We start from the raw sequence: 20,646 nt of genomic DNA on the forward strand, positions 1-20,646 counted from the left end.
CCCTAGATCGTTGATTTTCAACCAGTACAATTTGAAACCTGTCATTGAGGTAGGATGTAATTAATAACAACTCTAAATCTTCCACGCCATAGTAGCTAAGCTTACTTACTAGTATATTGTGCGCTACTGAATCAAAAGCTTTGCTGAGATTTAGCAGTGTAGCACTTGTAATGTGGTGACACTCAAAGCCTTGAATTACTTCAATCACAACAGCTTCTAAGGCTTTAATGGTGTATTTATTTGTTCTGAACCCAACCTGTGCGGCATTTAACAAATTATACCTTTCAAAATATACAGATAGCTGTTCCTTTAAACAATGTTCTGTTATCTTAGATATGATTGGAACAATTGAAATGGGTCGATAACTGCCAGGATCCATAACATCTCCATTCTTAAACACAGGAATTGTAACTGTAATTTTTAGACAGTCTGGGAAAGTCCCCTCAGTCAGCATCCAATTGATGAGGCGAGTTAAAGGAATTATTATTATGTCAATAATTTGTTTTATAATAAAATTACTTATGCCATAGGGTAGTAGTTGTCACAGTTTGAAGAATTTGGTTCTGAGACTATTTTGCAGTAGGAAAAATCACAATATGAGTCCGGTTCCATGGCTAAATAGCGTGCTGGCCTTTGGTCACAGGGGTCTCGGGTTCAATTCCCGGCAGGGTCAGGAATTTTAACCATCATTGGTTAATTTCGCTGGCACGGAGGCTGTGTGTGAGTGTTGCCTTCATCATCATTTCATCCTCATGACGACGCGCAGGTTGCCTACGGGTGACAAGTCGAAAGACCTGCACCTGGCGAGCCGAATATGTCCTCGGACACTCCCGGCACTAAAAACCATACGGCATTTCATTTCATCACAATATGAAGATAAATTTGGAATTTAAGAGGACATATTGGGCTAATATTCTTTTTTATTTAGCAAGAACGATAAAGAATCGCAATAATTTACCAAGGGAAATATTCGACAAACTTCCAACTTCTTTGAAATAATGAAAAGACTAGGGTAAACAATTATTGATAGGGCATCTGCCACCAGGGCGACAGCCCTTAATCCAGAACAGTGGTGGGTGGGTGGGTGGTTGGTTGGTTGGTGTCAACCTCCATAGTGTAACGGTAGTACTATTATCTGCTGCCAGAAATATAATCAATCAATTTAAAATTGGCAGGAAGCCGGTATGTGTTTATAAAATGACCTCCACTGCAGGGGTTCCTGAAAAGAGCTGCACCACTTAAGGGCGAGGACATGAAGTATTTGATTGATTGATTGATTGATTGATTGATTGATTGATTGATTGATTGATTGATTGATTGATTGATTGATTGATTGATTGATTGATTGATTGATTGATTGATTGATTGATTGATTGATTGATTGATTGATTGATTGATTGATTGATTGATTGATTGATTGATTGATTGATTGATTGATTGATTGATTGATTGATTGATTGATTGATTGATTGATTGATTGATTGATTGATTGATTGATTGATTGATTGATTGATTGATTGATTGATTGATTGATTGATTGATTGATTGATTGATTGATTGATTGATTGATTGATTGATTGATTGATTGATTGATTGATTGATTGATTGATTGATTGATTGATTGATTGATTGATTGATTGATTGATTGATTGATTGATTGATTGATTGATTGATTGATTGATTGATTGATTGATTGATTGATTGATTGATTGTAGAGTGCCGTTTATGTCAGCTGGCCTTTCGTGTACTAAAAACGACAAGACTTAAGAAATCACAAAATTCAGTCATCTATAGACACCATGATCACCTTCAGGCATTGCCCTAATTGTGATTGTTTATTCTCTTACCGCTTCCATAAACAACCTCATAGGAGGCCTAGTTTACTTTATAACATGGGATTTTGTAGAGACAAAATTTTTAGTCTGAAGTTGGCAGAAATTATTATGGTTGAACAGCTGACGAACGAAATTCTCAATGACAAATGTGCCAGGATAATATAACAAATCTCACCCATGGAAGAAAATGACTTTTTACTCACGAAGTTAATTCACATGAAGCTGAAGTTGCACACTGTATTTCACCGTAAAATTGCGTGCTCTGAAAGATTTAATACATGCTTGCCATCACGTTTTCCATACGTTGGCCTACAGCCGATGCGGTGTGGTTAATTGGTAAGTTGTAGGGCTACATCTATTGAATGTACTAGAAAATAATATTGTGCTCAGGGACACTCCCTAGAGCAGAGGTTCAATAATATTGAAGATCTGTCTACTTTCACCTAGTGCTACCAGCACTTAAATAACACTATTATGTAATACTATATATTGTCTGTAAGTGTCCAAGCATTTCAGCACTAGAAGTTTATTTATGATTTTTATTATGCTTACTTGATTGTTGAACATATTTCTCGGAAGTAATTGATAGTAGCATACAAGGACTACAATGTATCGCTAATAGTAATTAAACTATTGCCTAATGTTCGGTCAGTCAAAATATAACCTGCTACTCAAAATCCATCTCCTGTAGATCGCAACATGACCTCTTAGTATTCTAGAGGCAAGTAGAAGAGATTGTCATGAGTTACCATGCGCTAACCTAGTAATGGTTTAACGTTTACCTGTTATGGCAGTTTCATCTCATGAGTAACATATTATTTGGTCTGCTTACATTATATACCAGCAGGCCTATACAGTGACTCAAAAAAGTATCTACCGGTACTAGCTATGGTCATATTACATTTTTGTAAATACAGTACTACGTGTCAAACGAAGAAATAAATGCTAATATATACTGATCATAATCTATTTATAAGCTTTCGTCTAAAATAATATTAAACTAAAGTATGCTAATATGTTCTGGTGTTTACAATCAGAACACGAACGTTGTACATGCCGTCTTTGATGTCAAGCAAGTATTCGTCTAGGCAACACAATTGATCGCAGTAGACTTAGCATATGCCTTTCGTGTGGTGTACGGGGGAAGCAGTCAGCTTGTTTTCGTCAGTAAAATATTTCGTGGTAAACTTGAATTAAAACGGGACGAGAAAATAAGAAAACAACTAAAGCAGAATGGCAAATTCCGTAAAAAGCTTCCGAAAAGGAAAGCCTTCAAAAATACAGCTGAAATGAACAGACCTATCAATATAAGAGCAACATCTACAGTATTCATTACATTAAAAAATCATCATGACAAAGCATGAAAGGTCAACAGTCTCGTCTAACACACAGAGAAAACAGTAACATTGTCGAAAAGTTATAATAAACCGTAAGCTGTTACAGCATAGACGATACGAAATGTCCTTCATAAAGCTGCATTGAACTTGTATTGATTGTATCAGGTCTGCAAGATCTGGGGAGTCTCTCATTTTCATGCTCTTCATGGCCTTTTTCTTTCTTTTTCCGATACCTTCATCCTCCGAAGTGTCGGACCTCTTCCAGTTTCTTTCTATTGGTGTTAAGAGGGGATAGTTACCCACTTGTATTCTCTCTTAAAACAATAAGCGCCACCACCATCCAATGGAGGTGAGCTGCATATGCCTTTCTACCCACATGCTAGCCCTCCTGCCAATCTGAAATGTCTGGCAATACCTGGAATCGAACCAGGTCTCACGAAGACTGCAATTAATAACGTTAACCGTTGTGACATGGAGGCGGACTTCTTGATTCTATTAATGATTGAATGGAGTCTATCCTGCTAATGGTTTAGGAAGTTTCTTCTCCTCTGTCTCTATTCTTCACTCTTGCCTTGATAATAGAACAAACAGATCTAAACTGTACGGTGTGTTAGCGTTGGAAATGCCATGGTGTTGTAAAATATGAATATAGTACACCTCAAATATCTATGAGAATTGCAATAGTAATTGTATCTGTGTTTTCTTCCTCAGATTGGCGTAGCTTCCTCCATTCGTCTGAGAAGCATCCCCAGGCAACGGCTCGGTGGATGAAGATGTCTTCCCGCTCTAAGGAGAAGATGGCTGCCGCATTCCGAAAACTGTTCCGTTCTTCTCAGAAGATCGGGGATCCGGAAGGTGCTGTGGGCGGGCAGGGTTGCTCTTCTGGAGGTGGAGGCGGTTCCCCTGCCCGACGCCTGCTAAGCCGCCATGGTTACCACCGGGATGCCGTCAAACCTTCTGAATCCAACTCTGGATTAGACAGCCCGGATAGGACTGGAGCGGCCGCTGCGGCAGCGGCTGCGGCAGCGACGAGTCGGAAGTCTGTGGCAGACCTGTTCAAGAAGAAGAGTTCAAGTAGCAGTAGTAGCAGCAGCGGCGCTAGCAGTACTGGGAGCAGTGCTGCAGCGTCGAGCTCGGAGAAAGTGATGGCAGCGGCGGCTGTAGCAGGGGCCAGTTCCGTGAGATCGCGCCGTCTCATGAAAGAGCTGAGGGAGATCCAGCGTATTCAACAGCAACACCGTCACGATCCTGTGTTCACAGTGGAACTTGTCAATGACAACCTCTTTGAATGGCATGTTCGACTACATCGCATTGACTCCGAGAGCGAACTTGCCACAGATATGAGAGACATGGGAATCCCTTACATTCTCCTGCACCTCATATTCCCTGAAAACTTCCCGTTCGCCCCACCCTTCATGAGAGTCATTTCACCGCGGATAGAGAAGGGCTTTGTCATGGAAGGAGGAGCAATCTGCATGGAACTGTTGACGCCTAGAGGTTGGGCAAGCGCCTACACGGTAGAAGCAGTTGTCATGCAATTTGCAGCGAGCATTGTCAAAGGCCAGGTAAGTTAGAAAAGTGCTATATAGAATGATTTTACTAAAAATTGCAACATTTCAATTGATAAAATGTCAGTGAAGTTGCTGGTTTTATGGATATAAATAATTGATCTTGTAGTGTGAGGTCTGTCATTATTATTATTATTATTATTATTATTATTATTATTATTATTATTATTATTATATGCAGATGAACTAGCCCTTAGTGCACAGGGCTCAGGCTTTGAATCCGTGGAGAGAAATGTGACAACTGCCCTTAGAAATCTCTCAAGTTACTACAATCAGAACCAACTCAAACCCAATCCTTGTAAGACACGAATATGTGCCTTCCATTTAAGCAATAGGGAAGCTCATCGTGTGTTATGTCTAGAATGATTAGGTGTCCAACTGCAGCACTGTCACACTCCAAAACCCTTGGGAGTGACCCATGATAGACCTCTTACGTTCAAAACCCATTGTAAAGGTAGTAAGATGAAAATCTCCACACGAAACAATCTTATTCGCAAATTGGCATGATCACAGTGGAGCTCTCATGCTCAAAAAATCCGAACTTCAGCAATTATACTGTGCTTTTCTGCTGCTGAATATGCTTCCCCATTCTGGTACAGTCCATCTCATGCCAGATATGGCTCTTAAAAAAACCTGCAGGTTGATTACAGGTTACTTAAAGCCTACTTCGACAGATAAGCTCAATTACCTGGCTGAAATAGCGCCACCCTGTGTAACGTAGAGAAGTAGCTGCCAATAGGGAAAGGCTTAAAGTGGAACAGAACAGCGCCCACCCGTTACATGGACATAGTCCTCCTCAGCAACGGCTAAGATCCCGGAAGAGCTTTCTGAGGACATCTGAGGTGCTTACCGTCTCACCAGAGAAGGCAAGGCTGGAGTTGTGGAAGAAGAGGAGCCCTCACCCTCGCGGATGGATGCCAGCAGCTGAGCCGTTACCAGCTGTACATAATGAAAGGTGGTTGGTGTGGAAGTCCCTGAACAGGCTGCGATCAGGAGTGGGAGGGTCCAGGGATAATTTGAAGAAATGGGGGGTTCCGTACTACAAGTAACACAAGATTTGAATGTGGACAAGAAGAAACTACATTCAATGCCCTCTGTGCCCAACATGTTATACAGAGGACGATCTCCTTCAAGCCACTCCGATTTCATTCGACATTGCAAAATTCTGGGCATGTGTAATATGATATTACATGTTGTTTTTTGTGTTTTGTGTACTTCATACTAACTTGTACATTAACTGTAAATTTGTATGTTTCGACTCGAGTATTATTATTATTATTATTATTATTATTATTATTATTATTATTATTATTATTATTATTATTATTATTATTATTATTATTATTATTTATCCCCGTCTTGGGGTATTATAGAGGGCTTTCCTCTCAGTAGCATTGAGATATCCCAACCAAGTTTTAACTTCGTTGTTATCCGAGGATAAATCGTGCACTTCCTTGGTTAATTGAACTTTCCCCTTCATAGCCTACAGAACGTATTATTCAATTTCAAATATTAGGATCACATTGCATTACGAATTAAGCAAGCGAACCTTTCGACTTTTCAAACTCATCAACAAAAGTCAAGCATATACCAAATTATGTTGTTCTGAAGTGGAACTGATATCATAATTATGGTTCGATGTGAAACTCAGAATAGTAAATACAGGATAACGTACACTTCTCGGAAATTTTGGGCGCAGTATGAGAAAAGCAATGTTCTGTATGTAACTAAACCAAACAAATTAAGGAAACTCCTCAGTTAGAACATCACAAATTAAAGACAGTCTTCAGTGCAGTAAAAATGTCGTATGGCTTTTAGTGCCGGGATATCCCAGGACGGGTTCGGCTCGCCAGGTGCAGGTCTTTCTATTTGACACCCGTAGGTGACCTGCGCGTCGTGATGAGGATGAAATGATGAAGAAGACAACACATACACCCAGCCCCCGTGCCATTGGAATTAACCAATTAAGGTTCAAATTCCCGACCCGGCCTGGAATCGAACCCGGGACCCTCTGAACCGAAGGCCAGTACGCTGACCGTTCAGCCAACGAGTCGGACAGTCACACGAGTCAATAACGTGTTGGTCCTCCACAAACACTGAGGCACTCCTGAATGCGATAGGACATGCTTAGTACTAAATCATTGATCATTTTCTGAGGCAAACGGACTCACTCCTCGATGGCAGTATATCTTAGGGCCTGAATCGCTAATGGTGGATGGTGACGGTTCAAAATTGGTATTTTAAGAAAGGTCCACTCATGTTGAATGCAGTTCATACACGGGGAAGACGCTGGCCCGTCCATTCTGTGCATCCCACATCCCTCCAGGTACCCGTTCACAGCTGCTGCATGATGTGATCGAGCGTTACCGTCCTCCAGAATAAACCCATCTCCTACAGTCTCTGCAGAAATACTTTCTATGGTTCGGAGGATGTTGTATTCGTACACTACGGCCCTCATGTTTTCTTGAATGTGAACCAGTGGTGTGTGTACGGCAGTCGAACATGATGTCTGCCCAGAACAGTGCCGAACCTCCAAGATGTTGGTAACGTTCTACTGAGAATCATTCATTGTCCTCCATATGCGTAGAGAGATGTCATCAGGACTTAAACCTAATTTTCGCTACATCAGTGAACAACGTTCTGAACCATTGATCTCGTCTGATGTGTTCTACACCATCGATCGCGACTACGCGAGTCACCCTGTGATGTCGTCGAAGTGGAGGTGTCCTGAGGGGTCTTCTTGAATACAGTCGTCTCCCATCATGGAGTCTATTACGCACTGTTTGGGTACTAAAAGTAACCCGTGTGGCGTCTCGAAGCTCGTGGTGCAAAGTAGGGTGTCTACGTGCATATATGCGTATATATCTGTTTTAAGCTGCTGTGTGTTGTGTTGTCAGCCCGCGTGATGTCGATCTGCTGCTGAATGGGTATCCTGGAACTTTTTCCACAACCTGGAGAAAACACATTGTTTATCGTGAACAATGTTGGTAACGTCTACTTGTCTCATGTTGTTACATCAAAGTGATGATTTTGATGCGATCTGCCAGACAGCGTACGATGAGGCATTTTGGTGCACAGTGCATAGAAGCGAGACACAGTGATGAGTTTGCTTGGACGTCATCTCATCTCTAGTGTAGCAGATTTGTTTACCAGTCGTAAGTGGAATGCCTTAGCTATGAAAAAAGGCAGCCTTGCCATTATTTTAACAACGTCCTTATTATCTAACCATAAATTAAACATCAATATTGGACATTGGTGGATAAATTGCAAATAAATAAGCTTAACTTTTTTTGAAGAGTGTAACTGTAAATTTAGAATTTTTGCCCCAGGGGCCTATTCGCTTTTAACTCGGATTAGATATGCAAATTACCGGGCGAGTTGGCCGTGCGCGTAGAGGCGCGCGGCTGTGAGCTTGCATCCGGGAGATAGTAGGTTCGAATCCCACTATCGGCAGCCCTGAAGATGGTTTTCCGTGGTTTCCCATTTTCACACCAGGCAAATTCTGGGGTTGTACCGGGTACCTTAATTAAGGCCACGGCCGCTTCCTTCCAACTCCTAGGCCTTTCCTATCCCATCGTCGCCATAAGACCTATCTGTGTCGGTGCGACGTAAAGCCGCTAGCAAAAAAAAAAATATGCAAATTTGAATGTTGGTTCGGTTGCATTTTTGTCTGCATTTTCATCTATTTATTCCTGATTTTCAGGGAAGTTACAACAAATACTGAGCGAAAAAAGGCACGTTACCCGTATCCATATTTCTCAATAATAATAATAATAATAATAATAATAATAATAATAATAATAATAATAATGCCTGTTCAATGTCCTTCGAGAACACGGTGTTGATAACAAAACAGTCACGTTAATCCAACAAACCTTAACAGATACAACCTCTAAGGTAAAGTTCATGGGTGAAATCTCTGCACTCTTTGAAATAAAAACAGGCGTTAGACAAGGTGATGGATTGTCCCCACTTCTGTTCAACCTAGTACTGGATAAGGTCATTAAAACATGGGAGAAAGAAGTACCCGGAATAAACATGGGACCGAAAAGTAAACGGATTAACATTAAATGCCTTGCCTTTGCTGACGATCTAGCAATAATTACCCGGACTCCCGAAGAAGCCAGGCATGCCATCGAGAAGCTTCACAAAATTGCAATCAAAACTGGTCTCCACATCTCTTATGAAAAAACACAATACATGGACTCCAAGTGCACACACCTAACATCACTAGCGATCAAATATGGCAACATTTTGCAAGTCAAACAATTCCAGTACTTGAGTGAAATTATTGGTGATTCAGGCAATGAAAAAGCAGCCAACAAAGTGCGCGCAGAAAAACTACGTAAAGCATACCTAATCACCTGGAACTTCTACAATAAGAAATCAATATCCACAAAAGCCAAATTCCGACACTACCACGTTGTTGTCCTCCCTGAGGCACTCTACGCAACTGAGACATCAGCACTTACCATTAACATCAAGAACATTGAGAAAATTGAACGACATGTACTGAGGAAGATATTCAAGCCCAAGTTTCAATAGGGTAAATGGATGCGAAAAAGCTCGGAAGAACTCTACGCATTAACTGAGCGATTCACTTCAGTCGCACGCAAACGGCGTACGAAATTTTATGGACATTTAGCACGAATGGATGACTCACGACTGGCTAAGAAAATATTTCTTATTAACAATAGAAACCGACAATCCAAAGCTCGCTGGCTAGTGGATGCACAAAAGGACCTCGCAGAAGTCGACGTTGATCCAATGGCAACCACAAGGAATACATACAGACAAAAGATCAACAGCCATAAATTTGCACCCAAGAATCCATCTGAGAAAAGCTTGAAACTCAAAAACTCATGGACATAAGAAAGACGGCAGGCCCATAGTGCAAGGATGAGGAAGTTTTGGGAAGAACAAGAAGATGAAGAATACCAGTGCTATTTAATGGTTCCACGTGCTCCTTAAGGGGCTAAACGAATATATATATAATGCCTGTTCCATTACCGTAGAGTTTAGAAGAAGAGTGGATGTCGGAATTTTCTCCTATAGAGCTTTTTCACATGCTGAAGGCTTATGCCACAAGAGTTGTTGCATTTAAATACGCTCAGATGCCATCGAAGTTCGCCGGGATTGAACCCATTGTTTTAGGAACAGGAGGACAGCTAACAGATTATGCCGTTGAGATTGGTAGTTTTCATCTTCATGTATAAACATACACCGGGTGTACACCCATTTCTTGTGATCTAGTTTTATACAACCCTCCACGTATAGGCCTGCTACAACTTTCTGAAATACAGTACATAGGTTGCTCTCCCTAAATAGGGGTATATAACAATTATAATTTCGTGTGGCTATTTCTGACTGAGTGCAGCCCTTGTAAGGTAGACCCTCCGATGAAAGTGGGCGGTATCTGCCATGTGTAGGTAACTGCGTGTTATTGTGGTGGGGGATAGTGTTACGTGTGGTGTGAGAGTTGCAGGGATGTTGGGGACAGCACAAACACCCTGCCCCCGAGCCATTGGAATTAACCAATGAAGATTAAAATCCCCGACCCAGGAATCAAACCCGGGACCCTCTGGACCAAAAGCCAGCATGCTAACCATTTAGTCATGGAGCCGGACTAAATAGGGGTAATATAATGAGATGTGTAGTTACGGGCTAAGAAGGCAGAAGGAATCATGAGCACCAATATTAAACCATTGTTACTACCCTGAATAAACCCGTAAAACGACCACAGATATGAAGAACCTTGCAACAGAAGGTACACACACAAACCAGGAACAGGTATTATATAGGTTGGGAACCGCCTGCTGCATAGCAATTCTTGCAATAGCTCACTTGGCAGGGGCGCAGTCGGAGATATGATAGTTGACAGTGCTCGAGGGTGCTGAGGTTCGAACTACATGGAAGTTCCTAATTGTTATTGTTTAACTGAGCGAGATGGCGGCGTGGTTAGGGTCACGTAGCTATGAGTTTGCATTGAGGAGATAGTGATTTCATATCCCACCGTCGGCATCCCTGAAGATGGTTTTCCGTGGTATCCCATTTCACACCAGGCAAATGCTGGGGCTGTATCTTAATTAAGGCCACGGATGCTACCTTCCCAACCCTAGACCTTTCCCATCCTTGCGCCATCGAAAACTGTTATGTGTTAGTGCGGCGTTTAACCACTAGCATTTTTTTCCCCCATATCACTAATTACCTGGGATGTTGCAAGGTTACGCACTTTCCATAGACTGATTTGTTTATTTGGCCCTTAATGGCAATTAACAGTTCCATTGTTGTGTAACCAGAGCTGGACTGGACGAGAATGAGGAGGTGATGGTTTGTGGCTAGGACATGGACTACCAGTTAGCTATGTCATATGTGTTCCAAGCCTTGTAGAGTGCAGGTAGGGTGAAGTGTGCCCCATTGGAACAATATCAACATGCGATGGCTGGTAGGTATGAACATTTTCCATACTCTGGAGACGTCACTCTGACCCGCTGCAACACTGTCACAACAGGAGGTATACACACAGATCAGGAACAGGTATTGTATAGGATGAGAACTCACCACTGAATGTCAAGCCTCTCGCAATAGCTCCATTGGCAGAGACGTTGTCGGAGATGTAATAGTGGACAGTGCTCAGTGGCAGAGAGATTGGAATCCCATTAACATAAATCTTTTTTTACTGCCAATTGCCAAGGATATAGCAAGGTTGCATACTTAATAGTTTCCACAGCCTGATTTCTTTATTTGGCCCTGAAAAGGGCTGTTACTATTGTGGCATAGGGTATGGAGCTGAATTGGAAGATGCCAGCAAATAAGTGACAGGATTTCAGTTCCCTACGTCGTTTAACCAAGCACTGATTGAACTGATGACCTCTGTGATATATACAGAACTGCATTCGATGTTGTAAGATCTATCTGGCACGTTACAACATCTCTGGTGAAATGGGAAAGCATGTCTGAGTGATGTGCTAACTAAGATAAATAGGAATGGCCTGCTCCTGTGCATACACCAGTTGTTCTACATGACCTCACAGGAAAAAATCTAGGGGCATTAAGACCGAGCAATCTGGCAGGTCAGGTGATGGATCTTCCACTTCCTATCCATTTCTGAGGATACGTCACCACCGCCACATGTGGTGGAACTCCATCATGTTGAAACCACTGCCTACAGCGGTCAAGTAGTGAGTGGTACATTTTCTAACAACAATGGTATTTCATCTTAGAGAAACCGCAGATAGCAATTTCCCATCAGAGGTCCCTCAAAAAAAATAGGAACCACCAAGCAAATGGTGTGCGACTTTGATCATGTAGATATCAGCTTGCATTCGGGAGATAGTGGGTTCAAACTCCACCGTCAGCAGCTCTGAAGATGGTTTTCTGTGGATTCCCATTTTCACACAGGCAAATGCTGGGGCAGTACCTTAATTAAGACCACAGTCACTTCCTTCCCACTCCTAGCCCTTCTCTATCCCATCATCACCATAAGACCTATCAGTGTAACATAAAGCAAATTATTATTTTTAAGAAAGAAATAGGAACCAATGAGATGATCACCACAGTGCCACACCATACGTTCATGCCCCACTGTAAGCTGCCTGTTGTAGCCTATACAGATTATCCACACTCCAGTAGTGCATATTATGAAAATTAACGGTTCCATAGTTGTGAAACCAAGCTTTGTCCTTAAATAAGATACTTGTTGAAAAGACAGGCTCAGTGTCCATATGCTGTAGGGCCCATTGATAGAATGCCACCTAGGTTTCTAAATCATGACCATTGAGCTCCTCATGTAAGTGTAGATGGTACAGGTGAAATTGCTGGACGGACATCATCCACATAACAGACACCCCGCTGATGTCCGTCACCTGTGCAATGGAACGTGTGCTAATGTGAGAGTTATGCTGGATAGCGCCCAGTACAACGTCTTCAGTGTGAGTAGACATCACAGGATGACCTCAAACAGGCTGTGTCCTCTCCACTAGCCTGCAAACACACACTCCGAAATGACATGCCTGTTGGTTGTCATCTATCTGGATAGCATTCCTGAGACAGGTATATTGCTATATATTCTGTCTAGCTTCTTCAAAGATGAGTATTATATTCATATACTTGCTGCTGGAATTCATCACAAGGCAGTGAATAAGCTTTGTGTGTTCTGACTTACCTCGAAGGAGGGGAGTTCATGGATCTACAGTACATATGTGCCTGCCATCATATGTTATAGTTCCAATGGGGAACACTTTGGTGCCCTATGAAGCTTGGAACATGTACAACATAGCTAACTGTTTGCCTGTGTCCTAGCCACAGATCATCACCTCGTCATCCTTGTCCAACCCAGTTCCATACCCTATGATACAATTGCAACAGCCCTTTACAGTGCCAAATAAACAAATCAGTCTGTGGAAACTATTAATCCAATCTTGCCACATCCCAGGCAGCTGGCAGAAAAGAAAAAAAAAAAAAAAAAAGGAAAAAAAAAAAAAAGACTTGTGTGGAATTCCAACCTCTGTACTCTTGAGCACTGTCCACTCTCACATCTCCAGCCATGCCCCTGCCAACTGAGCTAATACAAGAGGCTGGACATGCAGCGGGCAGTTCCCAGCTTATACAATACCTGTTCCTGAAATACAAGAAATCTTAAGGTCATTCATATCAATTTTCAGTCTCTTGTTGACTCCTCCCATATATCTGAGTTCCAGCACATTTTTGGCAAGAGTTCGTTTGATATTATTGCAGTAAGTGAAACATTTCTCAAACCTTCAGTACCAGATTCTGCCGTCTGTCTCGATGGGTATAATATTTTCCGTAAGGACAGAATAAACAGAGCCGCTGGTGGTGTTGCAGTTCACTTGAAGAACAGCATAAGATGTAGTGTACTTAGCAAATCTCCTGGAGAGTACAGTAAGAAACCTGAGTACATAATCCTTGATATAGCCCTTTCAGACACTAAAATTCTTTTCGCTTGTATATATCGTCCACCAAAAGTAGGGTTCGTGGATACATTCTTGAACGATATGTATTCTCATGTTATGAATTATAAATATGTATTCGTTGTGGGCGATGTTAATGCTCGTTTCGGAACTGGGACGTTTGAAAGCAATAACATACGCGATGTGCTCAACGCTTGTAACCTCAACTGCCTTCCATTCAATCCAACCTTTCATACTGCCACTTCCGATAGCACTCTTGACATAATCTCATCCAACTGCAATGAGTTGGTAGTAGAATACGGACAGGAACCAGCTGCCGGTTTTTCTGGTCATGATTTGCTATATGCTGTATTCAATTTATCCACGCCAAAACAAATTCCGAAAACAATTCTTGTTCGAGACTTCAGTAAATTTGACGTAAACAAGTTTTGTGCTGACGCTGAATTACTACCCTGGAATGCGTTTTTCCAGTCTAATGACATAGATCAAAAAGTCTCTCTCTTCAACAGCTTTGTACTTTTTCTTTATGACAAGCATGCGCCCCCAAAAAGAATTCTCGTAAAACACCAGTCAACACCATGGTTCAATAAGCGTATTAAGGAATTGATAAGTAAACAGGACAGAGCTAGGACGAAATTTATTAAAACAAAACTTCCAGATGATTACGAGCAATTCAGGGTCTTGCGTAATGAGACAAAACAAGTCATTAGAAACGCTAAAGTGAAGTATACGTACAACATCTTCCGTAACTGTAAGAGCACCTCAGCTTCTTGGCGTGCTGCAAAATCACTTGGTATTGGAGTCAGTCACTCTCAAGATAGCCAGATGCCTGTTACTCCATCCGAATTAAGTGAATATTATATGGCATCAGTCTCTAACTTCAACTCTCCAAAAGTATCAGAAACTACCAAACATTATAGATCTGTCACTCCAAGTAACAGAGATAAATTCTATTTCATGTACGTACACGCTTCACAGGTAGAAAAAGCAGTCAGATCAATTCGAACTAAAGCTAAAGGTCCAGATAATATCTCAATATCCATGATTTCTAATTGCATTGACATATTTCTTCCTGCCCTTGTGCATTTATTTAACTTCTCTCTACAGAATGGAGTGTATCCCTCAGAATGGAAGCGTGCCAATGTACGTCCTGTGCCCAAAAAGAAAATCCCAACAGTCTGTAGTGATTTTAGGCCTATCAATATCCTCTGTGCACTTAGTAAGGCATTAGAAAGAATTGTTCATGAGCAGATATGTGAATATCTGTCTAAATATCACATCCTAAATCCCTACCAATCTGGCTTCAAGAAAGGCCATAGTACTACTACGGCTCTGCTGAGAGTTACGGATGATATACGCGCGGCCATCGATAAGAGGCAGCTTACTATCTTATGTCTCTTTGATTTCTCTAAGGCATTTGACTCTGTTAATCATGAGTTGTTTCTTGCAAAGTTGAAGTCAATTGGTTTCTCGCAGAGTGCTCTGTCTTGGTTTGAATCATATCTATCAAGTAGATCACAGAGAGTTACGTTTGTTGACGGACGATCCTCTATCTGGGAATCAGTAAACTGTGGCGTACCACAAGGATCAGTCCTCGGTCCTTTATGCTTTTCTATTTACATTAATGACATTTCTGAAATCTTTAAAAGTAGTACTTTTCACATGTATGCTGATGACTTACAAGCTTACTTCCACTTCAGTCCCACTAACGCACCTTCTTGTATAATGCATTTCAACCATGATATCTCTCGATTGATCGAATGGAGCGCAAATCATAACCTCCAATTAAATGTGGCTAAGACCCAGCTTATTTGCATAGGTTACTCAAAACTCCTGAAAAATGTTGACCTCAAATCCCTCCCAATAAAAATTCTAGATTCAGATATCCATTATAGTGACACCGTTAACAATCTAGGACTCATTTTCGACAGAACCCTATCCTGGTCTGATCATACGTCAAATGTGATCAGAAAAGTTGTGTCATCCATGCATATTTTGAAACGTAACGTGTCATGTACACCACCTTTTATGTGGAAACTACTTGTTCAAAGTCTTATATTCCCCATAATTGACTATGGATCAGTCATATACAACGACTTATCTGAAACTTTGAACATACAACTACAGAGGGTGCAAAATGCATGTGTTCGTTACGTGACAAATGCCAGGCGTGATGAACACATAACACCCTATTACATTCAGCTGTAATGGTTGAAACTCCATGAACGACGGAAAATCTCAGTAGCCGTTGCTACGCACAAAATTCTCAAACTGAAGACCCCACCCTACCTATATAATGCATTTAAATCTATGGAGTCAGTACATAACAGAGATAATAGGTTTACAAAAACTACCCTTCAAATTCCCCTTCATCGTACCACTAAATTTAACAAATCTTTTGTTTGCACTGCATCCCGTATCTTCAATGTCTTTAATCTTCACCGTTTCGCAAATGACAGGAACTGCACCCAACTAAAGCAGTCCTTTAAATCTATCTTCTTGGAGGAGTACGCAAGGGGCTGAGATCAGGTATTCTTGTGTCTAATAATAAGAAATATGTATATTTCTAAGAAAATTGTTTGTTTTTTTATATTCCTGAGATTCTTGTAGCCTAAAATATTAAAAAATCAAATGATATGCTTTATTACTTATATGATTTATGTTTTAATTTTATTGGAATTGGTATCTGTATTTTAATTTTTAAGTTTAATGTTTAATTTGATATTTTAATATTATAAAATGTAGTTAGTATATTCATAAATTTGTATTGTGTTATAAGTAGATGCTACATAAAGGGGCTTTTCAGCCTCAGTGGCATGTATATCATCATTATCAATAAATTCATTCATAAATTCTGTCTCTCTCTCTCAACAATCACTGGCAGATGTACCAAGTATGGTGTTGGTGATTTTGTTATGATGTTGAACTGGCATTGTTTTGTTTTCAGTAACTCTACCTCTTCCTGCAAATGTTCTGTAAAATGATGATGATGCTTGATGCTTATTGTTTTAAGGGGCCTGACATCGAGGTCATCAGCCCCTTCTGTAAAATGAATTACAAAGTAATCACCATGCAATGTGTTTTTGTAGATACTGCAATGTTCATGGAAAAAAAAAAAAAAAGGAATGCATAGAACTGATCATAGCTGACTTGGTAAAGAACTTTCCTTTTGTTCATCCACCAATGTTCAAACAATGAATAATTTGATTTGTTCAAGCAGGATCTGTTCTGGAACTACCGCTAAGTGACTGACCAACAATATGGGGAGAAAAATAGAAAAGTCTTTACAATTTCTGAAATTTGTCATTAACCTACATAATTCCTCCAGTAAGAGGTTTCTTGAACTGAGCATTAAGGATTACATCTCAAAAACACATGTTTCAGAATCTGAAACCTGCTAAAATGTTTGCAAGATATACATGAAGATGATGAAAACAATCGCTTGGAGTTCTAAAATGGTTCCTAAAGCTGGCCCTAACTTTTGGAAAATAATTGTTTGGATGGAAGAAATCATCTTTAAGCTGAACGGCAGAGTAAACAAACCATTAGTGTGGTTATTGGCTTAGTGAAAATCTACATGAAATCATCATTAAAGAATCAGTTCTGGTATAATTATTTGGGGGCATACTTGGAGTGGTGGGGTTGTGGGAATGTTACTTTTTAAAGGAAATTTTACCAGTGAACAATGTCTTGAATTGTTACAAGATGTGATTGAAAGCAGCCCCCATTTTACTAAGAATTAATACGACAACAGGCTGGAAAGTGCCTCATTCACTGTTAAGGATGAGGAGCTGCTTAGACAATCATTACTATGAATAGACTGCTGTCGTACTAAAACAGACCCGTCACCCGGGTCACCTGACCTCACACTGTATGAAATATGAAGCTTTTGCATGGAAATCACATGATCAAAAGCACTTGTAATGTTTGATGCAAATCATCAGTTATATTTTGCTAGCACCTAAATAATATGAATTATATACCGCTATCTAGAATCATTTCATCTAGAATCATGGTCTCCATTTTGAAAAATATTCTTAAGAAAATAAATAAGCAGTAAAAGATGGGGTAACTGTTGTTGTTTGTTTTAAATACTTGCAAAAAGTGACTTTCATCTTACCTTGTATGTGCCAAAGATTTTGTACCTCATCAGTATAATATATAAGTAATAATAATAACAACGTAAACGTTTCCACCTTTTCAATACTAAAATATATTCACAAAATTATAAATTACACGGTACTAGTTTCGACCTATCTAGGGGTCATCATCAGCCGTATTGGAGCAAAGATCACTTTTGGCGAAATCCTGTGGTAGCAGTGGAAATTGAATTGGTTTGTGTTACATTAACTTGAATTGGGTTAAAATTATTTCTTTTAAAATGTAATAATTTTCATGAAAATTGAAACTTGCTTGTTTGTGATTGCAGGGTCGTATTGCAAAGAAACATAAAGGCAGTAAGGACTTCAACCGACGTTCAGCAGAAGAATCATTCCGTAGCCTGGTTAAGACACATGAGAAGTATGGGTGGGTGACACCACCTCTTGCAGATGGCTAACGTTGGTATGTGCTTTTTTACTTTCTTACCAATAAATCAATAGTTTTGAACAGGTATTGAATTGCTTTTGCTAGCAGTTTAATGTCACACCAACACATTGAAGGTTTTCGACGATGCAAGGATGGGAAAGTGCTGGTGCCTTAATTAAGGTACAGCCTCACCATTTGCCTTAGAGTGAAAATGGTAAACCACAGAACCACAGAACTATCTTCAGAGCTGCCAAAGATGGGTTTTGAACCTACCGTCTCCTGAATGTAAGCTCACAGCTACGTGACCCTAACTGTATGGCCAACTCACTTGGAACTTTTATGTTCTTATGATTACATTTTAAGGATGGATAAATGAATGCATACATTTAAAAAGAATATATATTGTATGCATGGAAAATACTCCTGGCAATAATATGAACCTCCAAAGTCACATTGCTCTCGTCAAGCTTGATGCACTTATCTATGAGTAATCCATTGCTTCAGCATTCAATAACACCATTAAACACACTTAGAAGCAGTGATGGCTTATTCTAAAATTCAATTGTGTGCTACATATTTCAAGTAAGAAACCAAACAAACAATAACTAAATCAATCAATCAGTCAATCAAGTTGAAGGTTAAGTTTTTCAGATGAGATCTCAGAATCTTTTGACCTCAACACTGAAATCAGACAAAGAGCTGGGTTATCACCTATCTTCTTCATCTGCACCTTAGAAAAGGTCATCAGAGAATAGAGAAAAGCTGTCGAAGGAAAGGAAGTCAAAAGTGGACTCAGGTTCAGAGGACCCAAAATCAGATTAGATATAGATTGCCTGGCCTTCACAGACAACCTTGCAATCTTAGCACCTTCTGCTAAAGTAGCAGAACAACAGACTGAAGAACTGTACAAACAGGCAGGCAAAATAGGACTGGAAGTCGCAATTGAAAAGATGAAGCTCATCACCAATATTACCGACCAAGATAAGGATAATGCATGGTGATATCTAAAGGATCGAAACTTATAAATACCTAGGAGTGGTCAGACATGATGAACACTGAGAAACAAGGCTTGGCTGAAAAACTAACTGAAATGAAATTAACATACATGAAGTTCCTGCAGCCTACAACAAGAAAGTATTATCATGAGGAGCCAAGATACAACACTGTCAATCAATCAGTCAATCAATCAATCAATCAATCAATCAATCAATCACTACTGATCTACATTTCGGGCTGAAGGATAAGGAGAAAGATCTTAGGACCCATATAAACAGGAAGAGCATGAAAGCTCAGAAAGAATAATGATGTGCACAACAAGGTGGGAAAGTTAATGGATGTCATCAGGAAAATAAGGCTGGCTTTCTTCGACCATGTACTCCACATGAATGACAACAGGCTGACAAAGGGGATTCTATCACAACTCTGGGAGCTCAAATGCAAGCCTATGTGGCAGAAAGAAGTGACTGAGTGGGATAACAGAACAAGGCATGCTGGACAGAAACATCTTTAAAAGGAAAATCAAGGGCTGGAGGATACCCAAGGTTGCCAAAGAGGCCATTGCAAACCTGCAACCTATAACAAGAAAGAATAATCAATGAGAAGCCAAGATACAGCACAGTGGTCTGATAGAAAAATACATTGTTAATGTATTGTGCTTACTCACTGATGAAAGATGAGGTCAATATGTTGCTATTTTCTGCTGCTAATATCTCAGTATCTACTACTTGGAGAGGATGCGTCTTGTAAATTACTGATTCTGGTCTTTTGATATAAAACTGAAATCTCTGTTTTAAGTCTATGTTTCCCTGCATATTGTAATTCTGGGCAGCAATATTTAAGTTTTCTCCAAGAAAAATGACTTGAATACTCCTCAAATTTAGGAGAATCCAACAGTTCTGCTGCCTCTATAAGGAGTCATATTTATCAAGCATGGTAGGGTAAGCAACTTGAAACATTTTGGTTGCAAGCCTGGTAGCACAACTTATGATTTATTGCCATGTATGTGCACATAACCTGATTATACACAATGTTTATAATCGTGCATAACGTCATAACTTCTCTCCAGAATTTTGTGACATGGCTGCTTCAGAGATTTCCATCAATATAAAACTGTGCATACAACAGAGAGAACACAGTTTAGTTTTGAAGGAAAGAATTACCAGTGTGCTACAGCATATTAGAGTATGAGAAATGGCTGCCACTGCCTGGAAGAAAGCTGAATTTGCAATGAACATGTGTTCAATGCTCCTGGAAATGTTATCTGTAAGACTGAAGATTCAAATTATTTGACACTCAATTACACCTTCTTCTTCTTCTTCTTCTTCTTCTTCTTCTTCTTCTTCTTCTTCTTCTTCTTGCTCCTAATATGTTTCTGCTTATGCAGGTCGATCAACTCAATTCCATAAATGAATAATTCATCCAGTGAACTTAGTGTCATGTACATACATGT

General features: G+C 40.1%; 1 protein-coding gene across 3 annotated transcripts in view; it reads left to right on the top strand.

Moving 5' to 3' along the window:
* LOC136877470 (ubiquitin-conjugating enzyme E2Q-like protein 1) overlaps window positions 1–20,646 on the top strand; it is a 1,121,162-nt gene that overhangs the window by 1,095,187 nt on the left and 5,329 nt on the right. For all 3 annotated transcript variants that reach the window (XM_067151528.2, XM_068228659.1, XM_068228658.1), the window contains 2 exons: window positions 3,884–4,737; window positions 18,100–18,233. In XM_067151528.2, coding sequence (XP_067007629.2) covers window positions 3,940–4,737; window positions 18,100–18,228 — 927 coding nt within the window. In that variant the 5' untranslated portion in view covers window positions 3,884–3,939 and the 3' untranslated portion in view covers window positions 18,229–18,233. The remainder of the gene's footprint in view (window positions 1–3,883; window positions 4,738–18,099; window positions 18,234–20,646) is intronic.

This window comes from Anabrus simplex, chromosome 7, assembly GCF_040414725.1.
Source record: "Anabrus simplex isolate iqAnaSimp1 chromosome 7, ASM4041472v1, whole genome shotgun sequence".
NCBI lineage: Eukaryota > Metazoa > Arthropoda > Insecta > Orthoptera > Tettigoniidae > Anabrus > Anabrus simplex.